We start from the raw sequence: 20,638 nt of genomic DNA, 5'->3' as shown, positions 1-20,638 counted from the left end.
ATGTACACAGATTTATAAAGACGCTGTGTAAATTCTGTCTCTTTTAATTATTTGTACTGACAAACTGAAGTGATGGACAACAAATTAGATTTTAGCAACAAATTCGTTTCTTCAAAATCTGGCATACATATTTGTATCAAATAACATACCAACACATACACTAATAAAAAATACAAGAAATCGGCCGTTCTTTATTTATGAATATAGAAATGTATACAATCAGAATGTAAATGATGTCAGTACTTAATGAAAGTAAAAAAAATCCAACTGCCTTTATAAAGTATAAACTTGGTATCATTGATGAGTTTATAGGACCTCTGCATCGATGACTCTGCTGGTTGACGTTTTTTATCACCAAAGGTATCGCCACCCATTTTTTTTTGTTTTGAAATAAAATATCGCTGATGTGTTCATTTTATTTTAAAATGCGGTTTACAAACTGTTGAATTAATCGAAGCACTGTGGTTTTCTACCTCTAGGTAAAGTTTGCATTAGTCTTGTATGATGATTTTGACGTATTCTCTATGTGCACAAGAGTCAGTACTAGGAACAAATTTTAAAATCGAGGCGAGACAACAATGTCCAAATAAAAAACCATGAATTAAAGAAAGACCGTCCTTAACACATAATACTAAGATCGGGCAATACAATTTACACAAACACAATGCGGTGAGTTACAGCTTTCCGTTGTAATGGCTGCCCTTCTATAACAAATTAACCAAGGCTCATACCAGCTTTATGTATTGAATCTTAGATAACAATTTTATAAAATATCTTAATAAATGAAATATGTTATCTAAAATTATTATATAAAATATTTGATAAACATTACTGTATCTAAGTATACTAATGCAGATAAGCAACAACGAATACCATTTATCAAGTACGTATGGTCGTATTTGCTGAAAATGAAGGGAATATTTCATGAAATATACTGCCAATATGTTATTCAGGTAGGCCTTCAAAAAATGTGCGTTTCATATTGTTTAGATTGCTTTAAGTTTTGTTGTAAAATGGCATGAAATTAAATATTTGCACATTTGATTTCAGCTGAGGATATAAGCAAATGAAAGGTAATAATAATGAATTCTAATTATTTGTTTTTGCCATTTTACGTTTTCTTATGTTTGTGTATTGTCTTTTTTGTGAATCGTCTCAAAAATTGCAATTACCGTATAAAAAAATATACAACTCTTTCATAAAATTCAAAAAATTCGTTGTTCGAACTCCAAATTTAGTCAAAAAATATCATATTATATATTATTATCATATGATCATGAGACGCCCGTGGTTCAGTTGTTGTCGTTGGGTCAGGTCTGTCGTATTTATTTTTTCTAAATTGTATTATTATAAAATATACCGATAGTTTTTAGGTTTGATTGTTTTCGTTTTTCATGAAAGGCCCTTATAAGACGAATATACAGTATAGTTGTTGTAGCATTTTTGATGACCGTACGGTGACCCTCAACTGCTTATATTCACAACATGTGACCCTGGTAAATAGTTGTCTCATTCGCAACAATACAACATCTACTCTTTTTTAAATTGATATGAATCTCACTTGTTTTGCTTTTCATCGTATTTCAATTTTTGCCCTTGCGTTGGTTTTTTTAATTTATCAGTTTGAATGTCCCTTTGTTATCTTTTTGTCTCTCTATCACTATGATGATTGTTCAGAATCTCTTAATATTATAAGAAAACCAAAGAAAACCTATTTGTCGTCATAAACGGTATCGTGTTGTCGAAATAAAAGATAGGTCTTATCTCTATTTTGTTTCATCCGGTAGAACAATTTAATTAAAACAGCATAGGCTAAATTAATAAGCAATCCTTGTGCTATTTGCCGTCAAATTGATGATATTTGATGTATATTTGTACCATTCTAATTGCAGCAGACTCCTTTGATTCTCAGGAGGAAATAATATTACAATAATTATTGTAGACACTTAATATAATTACGATTGATTTGTTACCTTTTGTGGAGAACCAAGGGATGAATAGTTATAACATTCATAGCACTTTAGCAGTTCTGGAAATCATCATGTATACATACATCGAACTCAATATTAAACACAGGTCATTAAATTCAATAATTTATCAACACAGCATACACAAAAATTATCATTTATACATACATATATTTACCAATCGACCGCAATATCAAACAAGAGTTGTGCATTTTCTGTCATACAAGGAAGAGTTAGTTAAATCCACCATTCTTAAGAGGAAATACCTATACCAAGTCAGGTTCATGACAGTTGTTATATCATTTATTAGATATGTTTGAGCTTTTGATTTTTTCATTTAAGAAAGGACCTTTTCTTTTTGAAATTTCCTTGAAATTTTGTATTTTTGTTAATTTACTTTATACATATTTATCATACATTTAGAGGTAAATACAGTAGTTTTGAATATTTGACAAATAGCCTGCTGTTAAATCCATATCGCGCATTTTTGATGCGCACCCTTTGTCATTAACCTTTATCACACCCCTACCCTTTATTGCACCCTTTATCACACCCCAACTATTTTTTTTTTTCATTTTTACATAAACTCCTTTTTGATTTAAGCTTCAGAAATATTTTTCCATAAAATGTGTCCTAAATGAATGGTCAATCGGGCGTGACTCAATTTATTGAATGACGTCACTGTTTGGCATGTGACGTCACAAACGTCGAGTTTTCATATTTCTGACAAACGAAATACAACTATAAAAAAGAACTCAATGAAATACCATACAAAACACACAAAAAAATACGATAAACAAAATATTTTAAAAACAACAGCACGCAAATTGTAAGGTAACCCAGGTGCTTCGGGTGAGTAATTGAGCAGATCTTTAAAAGCTTTTAAAACAAGACAAAAGTAGAACTGAAGGTAACCCAGGTGCTAGGGATCAGAAAGCAGAATATATATACTCTCCTGTTGAAATATATGATAAAGCGTATATAAAATTGTAAATATGCATACATGAAAATACGCAGGTTTTGTTTGGTATTTAGTTCGATTGGTGTATATAGAGAATAATACATGGCAAAATCCGTATCATATGCCGTATCATCCCGAGATACCAATATCAGCCAGAAGGCCTTTAGGTCTGAGGGATGATATTGGTCGAGGATGATACGGCATGTGATATGGATTTATTACAAAGGTGAGATAGAAGGAGTATAGAAAATTATGATTATTGTAAATTCAAAGTGTTTCAAAACATCAAAATGTGAAGTAATCTCCCATTTGAGTTTCCCTTAGCAAATTGGAATTGGTGAACCAGCAAGGAGTCCTAAATATCGGTCCTTGAGCTATTTATGGTTATTATAAATCAGACTTATATAATAAAATATGTAAGAATTGATAAATTTCCCAACAAAAATCAAACAACTTATTACATGCAATAAATTATCAGTACAACATACACCATTTCCATTGTTCTTCAAATAAGAAATGATCCCCATTTCCAAAACTTTTAAAATAATACCAACTCTAAAAAAAATAAGTCACTTTTCTAAAAATGAACGATGTAATATGTTTTATACACACATTTACATATGAAAAAAGCAAAATAGCAAAAATCCGAACTAAAAGGAAAATTCAAAACTGAAAATCCATTATCAAAAGACAAAATGAAGAACTTAAACACATCAAATGAATGGAAAATAAATGTCATATTTCTGACTTCCTATAATCATTTCCTTATGTAGAAAATGGTGGTTTAAACCTGGTTTTGTATATAACGAAGCCTTTCACTTGTAAGACATTCGCATAGAATAAAAAATATGTTTTGAATTGTATATACCCTGCACCATTGGACAAAATATCCTTTCCTGTTGAAACCCTCTTTCTCTATTATTTTCACAATCAGAAAATATTTAGTCTTAAATGGACATTTTCATTTTATCATCAGCTGAACAATATGTCATCCTTTAGGTAAATTTTCAGACCTATTCACTGCGGTAAATTCAGACAGTCTCTACCAGTCACTTAATAAGCTTTTCAAACATTGCAGTAGAATGTTGATGTGAATAGGTAAATAACAACTACTGAGCAGTCTCAACTCAGATTGACCAGATCTAAATTGACTCGAAGGCCTGACCAAAATTGTAAAACAGACACTGAATTATCCAAAAACTCATTTTGTTTTCTTTTAATACATATATATATATATATATATATATGAAAAAAGCTACACAGGTAAAATAACTAATGATAACTGTTCAAATTCCTCAAATTAGTGGAGATAAATTTGATCAAAAGAATAACCTTATCAAATATATAATATAGGTTCACTTAATCTGATTAAAATCTCCTGGAATACTAAGATTCAAAGTCATCTTTCTATACAGTGTGGGAGAGATAAAATGACAGCATATAAGACTTATCATCATATCAAGGGATCAAAACAAAATGAAAGCAATAATCCTCTTAGGTAGGCAGAATTCAATGTGATATTATCAAAGTATTATAATGTGGGGACATCTTCGACTATTTTCTAACATGACGACGAAGATATTTAGTCTGTGCCCTGCGTTTTTTGTAACTTGTATGTCAGGATGGATGATTTTGCTATGGTAGTGCAAAGAAATGAGAAAACAAAAGCCAAAACATTTTATGCTAATTTTAAAATGCCATGACAACCATTGGTGGAAACACCTTAGTCAGAATTTATAAAAATGTTAAATTAACAGACATTCCTTTTAAATAAACACATAATTGTGATTTAAACGCGTAAGCCACGTGATTCGAGAATAACCGTTTGAAGGTACGGTAGAAAGTAAGAAGTTCGAAAAGCCACAAAAATCATTCGGTGCACAAATAACCAAATGGAGTTAAACGGAATAGCCGAAGTCGTCTTACGTCTTTTCTATAAGAGTAAGTTCTGGATTGTTTCCCCTTTTGTTTTTGTGTCATGTGATGGACCAATCCTAGTCTTGAACTCTTCTGACCTGTGTTGGTTTAACAATTTCCTGGTGGGTGGATTGTTTACCTGCATTCATAGATTGGTTCTTAAAACATTTGTATCTTTATTCTTTAATCATATATAATGTAATCCATCCATTAGCAGGTAAAGTTTTTAGAAACAGAAAACGGAAGTACATGATTAACGTTGGTAGTTTCAATGAATGTTTCTAATGTTCATTTCTGTTGATTTAATCGATAAATTTCATAATGTTTGCTAATGGATAGGAATCGGTTGGTTTAAAATATCAAATCAATGAATTACATTAGAACTGAACCATCATTTAATTTATTTATAAAATTAAAATAACTTCTAATGAGTTTCTATTTGCAATTCATTTTAGAGTGTATCAATTTCTAGGTATCTCTATAGATAGAGGATTGTAATGTTCATCAAGAAGGCCATACTTAATTATTGAAAATCAAATGTATTGGATAGGGAATTAATTCAACGTTATATATGATGCCAAATGTAATGAAAAGTATAGATACCCTTGTCTGCTTGGTATAGATTTATGATTCAGATGATATCAGTGTTTGATCAGTTCATTGATGTATCATGCAGTCAAATACAATTAAGATTTAGAAATAAAGGGGTAGCGTTCGATTGATGTTCTGAAAAGGTAAATTAGTGAAGACTTTTTTTCGCCCTGAAATTGTTTAATTTCTCTTTACATCAGTATTCTATTATGTTTTTAAAGTATTAAATTAAAAAAAAAATGGAGAAGAAATCACAGTTCATTCATTTAGGGTGATATTTTGCATATGACCTCAAATTTGAGTGGTCCAATGCAAAGAATTATCCATTATCAACATGGAGCAAAACACAATCTTAACGGCTGTCTTGACTTGCAGTGACCTGGAACCTTTTATGTCCATGAAAAAGGCCTCACTGTGCTATTCAGATGACAATCAGCAAAAAAAAAGGCGGTCCCCTTGCCTTAGGTTTTGTCAATTGTATTTAGTAATAATGTGTCATATTCTAGTACACCGATTATCTCCTTTTTCTACATTTTCTTTTTAAGACATTGATCAAAAACAATGATGGTACAGAGCTGTTATTTTTGTACAAACAGTATTTGATAGTATAAAACACCTTATCGAAAATAATGATGATTGAAGGATACGACCAGTATATCAAACCGAAATAATAATCCCAAAAAATGTCACCAACAAGCTAAAAATGCATGTGTATCCATTATAAATTCTGTTTTCTTATAATATCAACGATGGGGTGTATGATGTTATAATGAGAGAGGAAATGTGTCAGCAAGCTACAAGAATATTACCGTACATTTTATTGAATCATTACCCACATAATAAAGCGTTTTGATGAAATAGTTCCATGGAAATCGCAAATACATTTTAAATTATTATAATTTATTGTAGCATTAAGATAAGATTCATTTGACTTCTTTTCTGGGCAAGATTTCAGTATAAATAAGGCTGTTTCTTATTTGAACTGACATTTTCAATTCTTATAATCTAACATTAAGATAAAATTCATTTGACTTATTTTCTGGGCAAGTTTTCAGTATAAATAAGGCTGTTTCTCATTTGAACTGACTGACTCTTTTGTCATAGATATTACTTTAAATAAATGTCACATCGTGATTACAATGTGAAAAAAACATTGATGTTAATATGACCGGTGGCCAGTGGCTGAAACTGACAACAAATCAATTACATTCGACTTATTCTGTTGAAATTGATATGGACTCATCAATGACGGGGAAATAATCTACGTGCCAGAAATCCAAAACAAAGCTTATCTATGACTCTGAATAGAGAAGATGTTCTACCGGAAATATTGTTCATTTAAAGCGTAGATATGATTCTGATTGTTGTGTCATTCACCATTTTAATAAAGACCAAATTATGTTTTGCTTTTAAATGTGCGAATGTCATTTACTGATTGGCAATATTCTTTGCTTTCTGTCGTTCAATCTATTCTCTTGTCATCTTTGAACAAACATAATAAGTCATCTACACAAATTAATACTTCTCTGAGCATTAAAAGTTAATGAATTATAAATGAATTTTGAAAAGCATCGAAGCTTTAATGATCGGCACGAAGTCTAATAGTTCTTTGCGTGAATTGTACGTTGTTTAATAAATTTTCCCACTGATGACAAAACATCGACAATAAAGAAATGTATTGATAATGACGCCACATTAAGTTTTCTCATGTGTAATTGTTAGAAAACAGAAATTTATATTGATGTTTTTGTTAAAAAAGATAGTGGGGTGTTCAGTTGGGATACCGTTCATCATTCTTTTGTTGTCTTTTTGTCGATTTTTTGCATAAATAAACGTTTATGTGGGTTCACATGCAATATGGGAATAATAAAAAATACATGGACTATTCTAGCTTAATTGGATTCGGAGAGTGGAGTGTCCATTTATTCTTATTCTGCAATATTTATTTAAATAAAACGTTATTTTAGACAATTTTTATAGCAAAACACCAAACTTTTATGAGAAAATGGACAAATACCAAGTAAAATCATCAACAGTTACAAGTGATTCCAAATGTGTTTAATAATTATGACTTTTACTAATTTCATTTATATATATCAGCCATGATTTGTATTTCAATTTTTGTAAGAATCGATGAGAAATAACGGCCTAATTTAATGTTAGTAGCACTTGAAGATGATGGTGTCTGGTTAGCCCTTCTAGATTAATTTATTATCCGAATTATTCTATCTCTCTAATGTTCATTTAAGTACTATCTAATTAATATATGTTTACACTCTGATCGTTACAAGAAATTATGCTTCCTTTTAATGGAACTTTCTATAATGAATTGCTCTATCTAAAATTATCCCATATATCTTATCAAGACGCAGTCTTAAGGGATTGCCTTTGCATATAGTGTTAATTTAATTACAATTTCCGCAACATTTGCATGTTCGATCACTCTTATCTAAAAGTCATCAGGTTTAATTATTTTTATCTTTTTTCTCACGCAGACTCCCTCTTCTTATTTCGTTAACTAATAGTTAAAAAAAGTACAGTTTTCATTTGAGACTTCTAAATGACATTCACTATGAATATGAATAGAAGAAAGAATGAGAATAAACCCAAAAAGAGACAATCACTAACAAAAAGTATCCTTTAACAATACACACACTATCACATACAGCAAGGTTGAAAATAATGAACATTTTTGTTTTGATTTTTTAAAGCAAAATGTAAAAGTACACACATTTTCAGCTATTACAAAAATGTATTTAGCTTTTAGTTTTGGTAAATGTATATGTTTTTTTCTCAAAATAGATGCATTAAACCTACTATACCAGCCCTGGTATTAATTCTCTTTATTTTAGATGTCACTAAAGCCATTCTTTCCATTAATATTACAGTACTTCCTGGAAAAAAGATGTGTTTTCTTGTCCATTAATGGACTATCCAAATTATCAGGTAATTTTATGTGATAAGACGTTTTTACGAGGACATTTCTATGCAAATAAGAACTTATTCAATTACAATATCCGTCGTCGTCCTGGACATCAAACACTCTCAAGCTAATATGATGGTCGCCATAAAAAATTAATAAACAAAATTTGCAAGAAGTGATAGGATTTTATTAGTAAGACATGATCTTGCAAAAATATCTTTCAAAAGAAGAATAATATCGATTACATGATAAAAGGGGGGGCTTATAGAGTAGTAATGAATTATTCATACAGTTCGATTCTAAAGATGTATCAGCAACATGAAAGTGTTAGTTATTAGTAGGCTGAAAGAGAGGCGCACAATACAAGAAGGACATTCAAACTAACAAGTCGAAAATATACTGACAATACCATGGCTAAAGAAGAAAAACAGACAAACAATAGTACACAAATCATAACATAGAAAACTAAAGAACGACCATCACTAACTTATTATAAGAAATATTTAAGACAACACTTTTAACATGAAGTATTTGTTTTATTACCTAATTCACAAAACAAATATCTAAAATTCAGAAGCATCTGAATATTTATCAAGAGTCTTATAAGCAATGTCATTAAATGTCAAAATTAGAAAAATCTATAAAATTGCATTTTTGTTTAAATACAGAAAATAATTTGATTAAAAGTGTTGAATTATTCATCATCCTTATGTCGGAATTTGAAGTTCTGATACAGCTACATGTATAAAGCAAAATAAGTATCACACGTATTTGTATATAAAGGTCATAGAAAACATTTCGTTCAGAAACATGATACAGTATGTCAACGAAAACATTACACAAAATAATCTGCTTTAAATGATGACAGAAAATGAATGGTGTTACCGAATACACAATTACAATCGTATATGCATGCATGTGGGTGTAATCAAATTATAAGTAGACATTAAAACTGGAATCCGCTTGTATTTAACGATTACATAAGTGTGATTTTTAGCCGAGAACCAGCTTATAGACGATATAGCTTTTATTGCAATCCGGTTAAGTTCTGAAATTACACAACTTTTGCATGACGTCATGAACACGATGACAATAACTAGGGCACTGTCAAAACAATTAATTATGGATACAAATTTTTAATAAAGGGACATATTTAAACCATCATTTAAAATTCAAACAAAGCATTTTCACGACTTTAATTTGTCTTAATAAAACACATTGTGTTAAAACTTTCCCTTTCTCCTCATGATAAGTCCTATGTTGATACCATTGCAACACTTATCCCGAACAGGCAGTTGTTTTAATGACATTTTTTCAAATTGGACTAAATAAGAATTAGACCGTTGGTTTTCCCGTTTGAATGGTTTTACACTAGTAATTTTAAATTTACAGCTTGTTGTTCGGTGTGAGCCAAGGCTCTGTGTTGAAGGCCGTACATTGACCTATAATGGTTTACTTTTATAAATTGTTATTTGGATGGAGAGTTGTCTCATTGGCACTCATACCACATCTTTCTATATCTATATAAAAAAATACGGCAAAATATCCACTTTAAATGCAACATTAAGAACCACAAACAGACTGGACAACGCATGGCCTGGTAGCTTTAAACTTTCAGCTCGAAGGTAGACATCTCTTTTTTTTTTTGGTCAGTTCATCTTCAATTACAAATATCTGCTTCATATAATCCCAAATAATTCAGTCGTTCAATTTCATTGCCCTCTATTATAGCAATATTAACAAATCCTTGTTGTGGCGAGATCTTTTACGGGAAGAGACAAACTTTGTCGGATTACTTAAATACGTGATATTCTATATGCCTGGTATATATATTGGACTTTATGTATTTAAAGCGTTTATCGAATAGACTTTATTTTGTTAAATTTGAAGTTTAAAGCTTCCCCATATTACAATCGAAAATAAGCCACATGGTATCTCTTATATTTCTCTATCCATATTTCTTCAGTTTCCGATTGAATTATAAATTTGACTGTCATTTTCCCAGTCAATCTCCTTTTACAGAAATCACACATTGAATAAACTGTAAATTTGACCTCGTTCTGAACATGCATGCAACTGGACTTGTATAAATTAAACACCAATCAATTTAAATGAAAAATTTTAAAAAATCTACAAAATAAAATGATGTGAATCATTTCGAACGACTTCATTGGTTTTGTTATTTTTCAAATTTCTTAACATAATAACCCCAAGGGTGACTGGGGTATAGAAATATGGTCACTTGGTCTTCTCCCGAACGGCAGTAAAACGCTTGCCGAAGTGGGGCGTCCGTTTGGCTGTGCGGGATGTATCAAGTTCGCAGTCACGTCCGGTCAGAAGGGGAACGTTAAATCCGATGCCTCGTGTAAAGAGAGAGCCACGCTCTTTGCACGTTAAGAACCCTTGCAACAACTCTTTGAGGGGTCCGTATGTGGCCTGTTGCAAGGCAAAATTTCTGTCCCTATCCAATATACCCTCATTTTCCAGTGGCAGTTCAAATTATCCCGACCATCATCCCATATGGCCTCTATTGTATCAACCTACCTATTGTATTTATTGTGAACTTGTTCTCGTCCTCAATATGCATGAAATATTTACCACTGGACGTTAAGCAACCAACAATCAATCTTAACATAATATAATATATTCCTCAAAAGAGACGAACGTTTATTAATCAATAGATGTCTCACTAGTACAATATTAACAATAACATGTCTGTACATTATTCGAAACCCATAAAAAGAATAAGAAAAGAAGTCTTATGGTTTCAGTGTCGTTATTTATAAAAATCAAAGTTATTCTAGAAATTGACAGTAAACAGGTTATTTTTGTCCTTTTCAAATTACTACCAAAGTAATCATGAGAAATGAGTATAACTCGTTCATTTTGTACTATTTTTTTCTATGACAAATTTGTAAAATATATGTCGTTCGGATAGAATTACGCAAGACTGTAAATGTAAACGCTTCATGTATTCTTTCCGATCAATTTAAATTCTGTAATTTATCAATCTGACATAATGGGTCTTGTACCGGTTTGAAATTACATTTTCTGTAATTCTGTGTTCTCCATTTTATAACACTATTAGTTACTTTTTCCTGATCCCTATCTTTCAAACTTTCAAAAAACCTAATTTATTGCATGTGGTTTATATAATTACTACAACCTAATAAACGTTGAAATCGATATTGAACAATTAATTCAGCAATAAAGTGATTTTATCAATATTATTGAATGCTCTGAACACCCCCTGTTGAGCAATCACTATTACAATTATTACAATTCAGTTCACAACAAAAAATGCCATTTTTGAACATAAAATAATCGTGCAAATTGGAAATGTTCATGAAACAGAACTGTTTTAAACATGAAATTAATATTTGTCAACATTTTATGAAACAGAAAATGTTGTGTTAAATTTCATGTTAAATGAAATGTAAACTAATGTTAACGGTTCCGTTTAAGAGTTAAATTCCATGCTTTTAAATGCATATTGCTGCTTCATAAATTCATTGATTTTTTTCTGCTATGATAATATATATCTCGAAGCAATACTTTATCATTACTTTCCAGAATATTAATACAAGTCTGAGATAATAAAATATGATACGTATTAAAATGAAAAAAAAAGCAAAACTGGAATCTTTTGGGAGCTAGTCTCGCTACAATGTCATCGCTCATCGAAACAGCTCAACAAGTATTTAAGGGTAATGGTAAAAAGTTAATTACCTAGAGTATAATGCTAAGTATGTGCATGTGTTATGAACCATTTCCTCAATTCGATATGTTGAAGTTTACCATTTCTCTGTTGTTGGTAAGCTTTGGTCAAAAGTATTCAACATCATTATATAATTCTTACATTATAGATTTGTTTTGTCATATTTAAGAATGGCACCGATGGGAAATGGTATTCAACCTTCAATCCAAAAAAGTCTTACAAATTTTGATTAACAATAAACCATGTGGAACAATCCTTCCTGGTTCACAACCACATCTTATATTTTATTCATGTTAAAAACAAATGTAGAAATTACACAGTACTCATGGCTTGAAACTGTTTTCCGTAAATTTCCAGAATTTACCTCAAAATGATTGTTTTTCTAGAATATTTTTTGTTATTATGTTTTAATTGTAATCTTCAAGAATTAAAAAAATTTAAATGAATTTTATTTTTGACATCCAAAAATACAAAATGAACCAAATAAAAAGGCTGCGTCAAATTAAAAAGCACTTCTGCTGTTTATAAATCCGGAGTTCTCGAATATCAAAAATCATGCGATAACTATCCTAATAAACTCATGAAAATAGGCAGACAATAATTTGGTATAGATTTAAATGATTTAATGAAATACAACTTCGGAAACAAAATATAAGAAGGAGGACACTTATGAAGTTTGACATTGTCTCGCTTTAAACTTAAAAATCATATACTTTCACATTCATTCAACCGTAATAAAGAATAAGTAGGGAGTAATGTTTATTTGAGATACTAATCGACATTAAATGGTGGTAAATATCTTAGAAACAATCAAACACGAGTCTCAAGGAACAGCGACAATATGTCTCAAAAAACCATGGTATGTGTCTTGGGAAACAGTGACATGTGTTACAACAAACTCGACATATGTCTTAGGAGCAGTGACACATTCTTACAGAACTTGGTCATTGAATAAATCAACGAAATATCGATATCGTATAATTGTACATGTATCTAAGACTGGAATGCTCTGTATCGTGAATGAGACGGGAAACAAGATTTAACAATTAATGGTTTCATTTAATTTTGTTAACCCATTAAGTCCAATGCCTTATATTTAATTTTGTTTACATTCTATCTGAAAATACATCAAATAAATTCAATGCATTATTCGGTACTTAATGCCAATCTGTTTATCCTTTTATAGCTTTCTTACTCAACTAATCAGTTTTCAGGAAGCAATCTTCGAAGAAATAAACGTAAGCGAAAACGGAATTTTGAAAGTGCAAATGGATGCAATATAAAACATTCATCTTATGGGAATAACTTGGCAAAAATTTCTAAACTCTAGCATCGATGATATTGAAATTACTTCATATAACCCATTGTTTAGTCTTAATAAACATGTCATAGTTATTTCAACAAGGGATCCCTGAAATTGATTTCCAGTGACAGAATGGCTTTCTTTTAAATGTAGAAACCAATAGATGTATTAAGATACCCTCCTGAGACCTATTCAAGCCTCCAAGTTATTTTGCTTTTCAAGATCATAGTTGATATGGTGCCTTAGGGATGCTTTGAGAATTACAATCATTTAGCATTCATTTCTTTGTCGGTTTCAGACAGTCATCTCGCAGTTTGGTCTTTAGTTAACAATGTGTTGTCGCGAAGTTTGCCATTTTAATTGAAAGGTCTTGATCTTTTAGCAGTTATAATTGGTTGTCAGTTTTATAATTATCATTTAATGAGAGCTAATGTACAGACAATGTATTTAAAGGTGACACAGTATGAGACATTGAGGACCCTTGAGGACCAATGTCTTGGAGGTCTTTCAAAAACATACCAGGACACAACATGCACAATGTAAATGCATTCTTTTGGATAATGTAGTATAAAAAAGGACATAAAACACAATAGAACAAAGAAAAAGCAATGAACAAATAGGGAAGAAAAAGGGAAGAAATCAGTTGAAAAAGGGAAGAAATCAGTTGAAAAAGATACGAATTAACACGAAATTACAGACACAAGCAAATCTAGAGAAACTATATAAAATAAGGCTTAGAAAGTCAACCCATTCTACCCAATTTGAATTGTATAAATATGAAAACCCAAAAACTTTTCTGAGCTAAAACTTTAAAATCATTTAGATCAAAATAAGATAGACTAGGGAATCAACATTGTCATGTAGTAAGAAAAATTCTTTGAAATGATGTTGCAGATAAAAGATGTCAAACCCGGCCTTTATAGCTATGACAAAGCATGCACTGGAAACCAGAAAATAATTTAGATAAAACCTTAGATTGAAACAGAAAAAAAACCCTATTTAATGTAATTTACGTTTTTCATCCAATTTTGTAATTTTTCAGGGTTTTTTTTGCGTTCTATTTGGTGTTATTTATGTTTTTGCGTACTATTTGGTGTTATTTTGGTTTTTTCTTCCTATTGGTGTTATAAATATATTATAGATTTTGCGTTATATTTGGTGTGATTGCTCTGCATATCCTTTAAGCTTAATTCCTATTATTTGGTTGCGCACATCAGTGAATAAACATATAGTTGCTACATGAATGTGTCTTTTTGTTTTAGCATTCCTAACCTTCGACTAAGTAATAGACATTCATCAAGCATTGTAACTAACTGAACATGACCGATGTACGCATTTAAGAATATAAAACCTAGAATAGTATAAAAAAGGAATAACTAACATTAAATATACAATAATGGAAGACACGTCTCAAGAGTTTAATAAACAAAAGCTAAGAGGACAGTATACCGAGTGTAACTTGTATGTTCATACATGGGTTTAAGGGCATACACGCTAAGCTTATCAACGCAAAATGCATACCGACTTTGACTTTTCTAATGAATTATGCGTCTGAAGCAGTTGTGCATACAAAATAGATGTATAAAAAATACATTTAGATCAGATTTCACCCTGCCCATGGGGAAAAGAAGAACAAATTAGAAATACTATACAAAAACAAGTGTTCGTTCAGAATAAATTGTTTAACAATGGTAGTGACAGCTTTTAATACAGACTACAGGCTCTACATATCTAATTTGTTTTTGCATTGCATATGTTTTGACAACAACGTTATCTGATCATTACAATTCTCGAAACATTGAGAAGTTCTATTTTATATCTTCACTTGGTCATAATCTTAACCTTGATCTATCATTATTTATTACAACATTTTTATCTATTGAACGACGACTAGTAGTACAGATATATAAAACTATTCACCATATACTTCTATCATCATGCTATTTTTAAGGAAAGAACTGTTAAAATTCATACACTCAGCAATACAGTTAAAACAATTTGTAGGAATCTTAGCCAAAAAAAAAAATAATAAAAGTTTCAAATTTATTTCCATCTTTATGTTGGTTCTGGTGTACGTATTAGCTAGAGGATGTTGCAGAGCGCGTGGATGATTACTGGCTACAGGCAAAACACCCATAAACCGTCATTAACTTGTTGTACCTAACTTCTCTGGTCGATTAATGAGTTCCAGCCTGCCTGATTTAGCTCATCTATCATTTAAACAATCAATAGACCAGACGTAGAATGAAATCTACCTGATAAAAAATACATGTTTCTATCGATTTGAAATGTGTCATTTTATGCCAGAATTCACTGGACGGTTAACTTAAAATAGAGAACCATTAACGAGAAACGTGCGAACACAATCCGTATATCAATTCGTTAAAATTATCAATGTCGGAAACATTTGAACTTTTTGTATGAACAAAGCTGCGGATATAGAGAAAACGTAGAATGTCTTTTACATAATAGAAGCTTTTGAGTGTCTAATAAATATTTTTTCTCTCAGTCAATTAGATGTAAAAGTATCGATGCGCGCTTGATAAAAAGCTTTCCACCGCGGCTTATTTGTCGATGCATTGTGAAATAATACTCTTCTCTCACGCCTTCACGTTTTAAACAAATAGATCGATTTTATAAATCTCGGGTAGATACATTTACGTCGTGTTTGAAAAGAGGATTTTAAAAACATCAATAATCTTTTTATAATCCTACTCTATTTTCAATAATGCATTGATATTGTTAAAAGATAAACTTCACATCAAAATCATGGTTTTCCCAATACTTTTTAGTTTCAAATCGACGTGAAATATGAAGAACTGGGTGGTACAAAGTATAAAAGACTATAAAGTACTGAATGTCTAAGATCTTGAAAGGTTTTATTCACAGCAGAAAGTGTGATATAGTAAAGCACAGTTGGAATCTTCAATAAGACGCATCGCAGGGATAACATGCAACAATTTGTTGTGTAAGAAGAAAAAAACATAAACAAGGATTAAATAATTATGATATGCGTCTGCACTTCTCATTTTTTTTTCAAACAGCATGCAGATTCCATTGCAGTGTAATTTTCTTTTTCAAAACAAGCTTTTGGTATGACTTAAAGTTGATTCGTCCTATGAACAGACAGTATAATTAATCCTACTGCCGTCCTCAATCAAATACAAAACCTTAAATTTGCATAACTATGCTACACATCAATTCCTTATACATTTTTGTACAACAAAGATATGAAAAAAAAGAATAATGCTAGTATTGCTTTTCATTGGATATTAATTCGTATAATTTACAAAACACCTGCTTCCAGAAGAATTTGATTTATCTAGACGATTACATGTCTTTCCAATTACTCATAAAAGGCTGTTATATATGAGAAAAAATGTCTTTGAAATAGGGAAAAACATTTAAGAGATAACTGTATTGTATTTGAAGCTTTAAGGACGTCCATCGGTAGTTTTACTGTCGCAAATTTAGTTTACCTGGCGACGCGGAGCGGAGACAGGTAAACGGGTATTTGCGACAGTAAAACTACCGATGGACGTCCGCAAAGCTTCAAATACAATACAGTTATCTCTATTCTAATGCAAAACAAGTTCATAATTAAATTTCAATCAATATTTCAGTGTAAAATATTCATTAAAGAAAATTCCGCGAAAAGATGTTATCTTCTTTGGTCCCTACACTAGGTGACGTCATAGATATGCTTCCGGCGTCAAACATAAACACCGGGCGTTTTCAGGCATCTGTGCCGCTTCAAAATGTAATAAAATTTGATAAAAAGAAGATTTTTAGGCGCAACAAGTGAGTTTTTTGTTTATTATTGTCGAAATAACATGTCAACACATTCCGAAATTCAAAATGTCGGCTTCCTTAGTTACAGACAAGGAGATAGAGAATTTTACGCTTGCTGTCATCCAATCAGAACAATTGTTACAAATTAATTGCATTAGAATATAACATAGAGGCGGTTCAAAATGGGAACAAACTATAAATCTTTTGTATATATCTGACATGAGACTAAGCTGTATGTTCATGTGGTAAAGAAATGAGAAGGAGCGCGTTTGTATGCACGTAAAACTGGTTTAAGGGGGCTCGAAGGTGCAAAAAAGATCAGCAAAAATTTAAACATTTTTTTTTCATTACAAATCTTATTTATTACTCTATTAGTTGTTACTTTATGATATAGTACAAAAATTAACCAATCATGTGGTCTAGATAGGCAAAGGAGTGCGTTTGTGGGCACGTAAGACTGGTTTAACATAGCCAGCTATAAAAGACCCCGAAATAACAAATGTTAAACAATTCAAACGAGAAAACTAACGGCCTAATTTATGTACAAAATGTTTGTATAATATGAATGTTGGTTAACTTTGATGTCATGTTTGTCTTCGTAACAACTTGATCTTTGGATTTCAGTTACACAATTACAATCATTTGATTTGACTTGACTTGATTATAAAGTTGGACAATATCATGTTTGCACCAAATAGAAGTGTACTTGGCGATTATAATTTGCAATTTATTCATATTATTCCAAATCTGTTGTCGACGCACAGATGTAGCGTTGTAACATCTAACACAGCGCGCCAAAATCGTTCCTGGCGGCCGTTTTGAATTTAAAATTAGGCGTAAAGGTTTGCATAATTTTAAGGATCATTGTGACTATTGGATGATTCTTTTGTTTACTATGTATTTTATTTTGTGTGTGAAAGGGTGGCAGGAATTCTACAATTGATATGAAAACAAATTGATGATATACGTCATTTTAACAGCAACCCAACAGAACAAACAACGAAAAGATATATAGAGGTCATTATGCAGTCTTCAACAATGGATAGATGTCTATAACATATATCAAGAACTAATACCAAACTCTAAATCATCTCGCAACTAAAAAGCGAATTTTTAAAATGACAAAAAAAAAAAAAAAATATGATTCAACAACAAAAACAGGCTCCCTTCTTTTCCGTTGATCAACAGCACAATAATAGATAAAGCAATTACATTTTCGTTACATTTTTCTTTATACAACAATGTGAACATAAGGGAGTGATGACAATATTCCAAATAATCAAACATTTTTTCAGAATGGATGTATTTTTAAAAACTTACAAAAAGATCTAAACACAGAAAAAAATACGTAAGTGAATAATTTCATATATTTATTATTACAAATTCAATACTATCATCTAAAACTGATTAAGTTCAAACCATCTGTTTCTTATTTTGTAATCAAGACTAAAAAAAAAAACTTAATTGCTTTTCAAAATTGTTATATATATGCATTTGTTTTGGGAAAAAACCCACATATACCATTATTAAGGAGAAAAAACGATTTATTTATTGATATTTAATAATTACAACAGATAATTATGATAACTTAATAGGTATAGGGCATCATAAGCTGGGTGATATTATATAGATAACAGGTTGCACTTTAATAAAACAATATAAATATGTATATTAAATTTATTTTGATGCATTTGTATCTTCCTTCAAATCTAAATTCAATTCTAATTATCCATGATGTTGATGATGGATATTAAAAATTAAAATGTTAGTTTATTAATATTGTTTTCAATAGTATCAAGCGTATTACCACGAATATTTTCTATTTTCTTACTTCTTTTGGACAAAGTAACAGTATCTTTCACAAAAACAACAAATTAGCATGAATAAATAATTCAAGAAAAAAAAAATGACTTACCTCGAAATAGAAGATTTTGCGGAGGACGCGGCATCTCTTGCTGGGTAGATGATTCTTTCCTTGAGTGTTTGAAAGTTTCCAAACGGCATCACTTCATATATTCACAACTTTATAACAAATAATTATAAGCAGGAAAAGTTGCAAGCAAATGCTAAAATGTGAAAAAGAAGAAACAAATGTATGTCGTCACAGATAAAGTCCTCTTGTGATGTAGTGAAAATCAAATTATTCAACTTCCGCCGCTGTAGGTGTTACTGGTTCTATTTGAGAAGATGATTCCAGTCCGATGAAAATTATCCAATCAAAATGCGAGAAAACCTTTAAAATATTCATGCGCTACATTCGTTTTCGTAAAATAGTTATTTTCTTTTAGTTCACACAAATAGAGGAATTCAATCAAACGGTTCGTGGATATTGGTAGAAAACAATATAACTCCCGTGGGTCCATTAGTAAATTAAATTTCACAGAGGCAATTCCTGCAGTGGGAGGAACGGTTCTTTCTAAGCTGATTTAGTTTGCGATGAGTTTTTCAATGTATTCCACTATCATTATATTCACAAGAGAGCGTTGTAATAACAATAGGCCAGTATTGATCTGCTTAATCTGACTTTAAAGGTAAATGCAACAGATACTGAAATTTACATCGACACTCGTCAACGAAAGCAGACGAGCTCAATGCACGCGACATTCTGCAATCCTCGATTTGATATATTTGATTTTCGTGATTTTTTTCGTTGAACTTAATTAAGAACATAAGTATTTGTTTTAGCTTTGACATTTATTCTAAGTTTATTAAAAGTTGAGTATATTTGCTCAGATAGATTTATTGGAATAAAACTTCATCTAACTATCCTTAATATCGTTTTTTAAAGTACAACACTTTTTAATAATGAGTGAAAGATAACGCTTGCAGTATTCAAATAAAACGAGTACATACAAGTATCTCTTCAAAAGAAAGAATTAACCACCTCCCTCTGCATAAAAAAAATATTTTTTTAGTTTGTGAATTGAAGATAATTGCTATTTATATTGTATATCAATCATTTTTTCCGTGTTTCCTTTTAAAACATTTTTGAAACAATGCCTAAACGACGCTTCTGTGTATCTGAAAATAGATGCATTTGTTTCTATTATTTCTGTTTTTTTTAATATATTTTTTGCGTATTATTTCTGTGTGGTTTTTTTTTTAATAAATATATTTGTAATAACTGTTTCTTCTTTATCTAGTATAAATGTTTAATATTGCTTTATTGAGATTTCAAGGCAAATGTTTCAAGCAGCGTCTTTAATGTCTACCATACAATGATCTTGAACGTCTTGTGAGGTACAAGTGTTCGCGCGCAGTTGAATCCCTCATAGTGACTTTAAAATGCAGAACAGGATTTGCGTTTAAGCAGTTTGTATCTTAAATCAATGCACTATTTACTCTTTTCTATTACAAAACGCATCTCGGATATATATTGTGCACTTTGATAAATGTGCATAAAGTGTATCATGTGTATTTTCAATAGTTCGTGTTTGTGCTTGTTTTTCATGTCTTAAAGTACAAA

General features: G+C 30.8%; 1 protein-coding gene across 1 annotated transcript in view; it reads right to left on the bottom strand.

The window, feature by feature from the left end:
• LOC139481431 (vesicular glutamate transporter 1-like) overlaps positions 1-19,693 on the bottom strand; it is a 61,405-nt gene extending 41,712 nt beyond the window's left edge. The window contains exon 1 of the mRNA XM_071264758.1: positions 19,088-19,693. Coding sequence (XP_071120859.1) covers positions 19,088-19,176 — 89 coding nt within the window. The 5' untranslated portion in view covers positions 19,177-19,693. The remainder of the gene's footprint in view (positions 1-19,087) is intronic.
• Between the last annotated feature and the right edge of the window lie 945 nt (positions 19,694-20,638).

Source organism: Mytilus edulis, chromosome 7 (assembly GCF_963676685.1).
Source record: "Mytilus edulis chromosome 7, xbMytEdul2.2, whole genome shotgun sequence".
NCBI classification, from domain to species: domain Eukaryota; kingdom Metazoa; phylum Mollusca; class Bivalvia; order Mytilida; family Mytilidae; genus Mytilus; species Mytilus edulis.
Note: the sequence above shows the minus strand (reverse complement) of the source record. Positions and strands in the feature narration are given on the sequence as shown.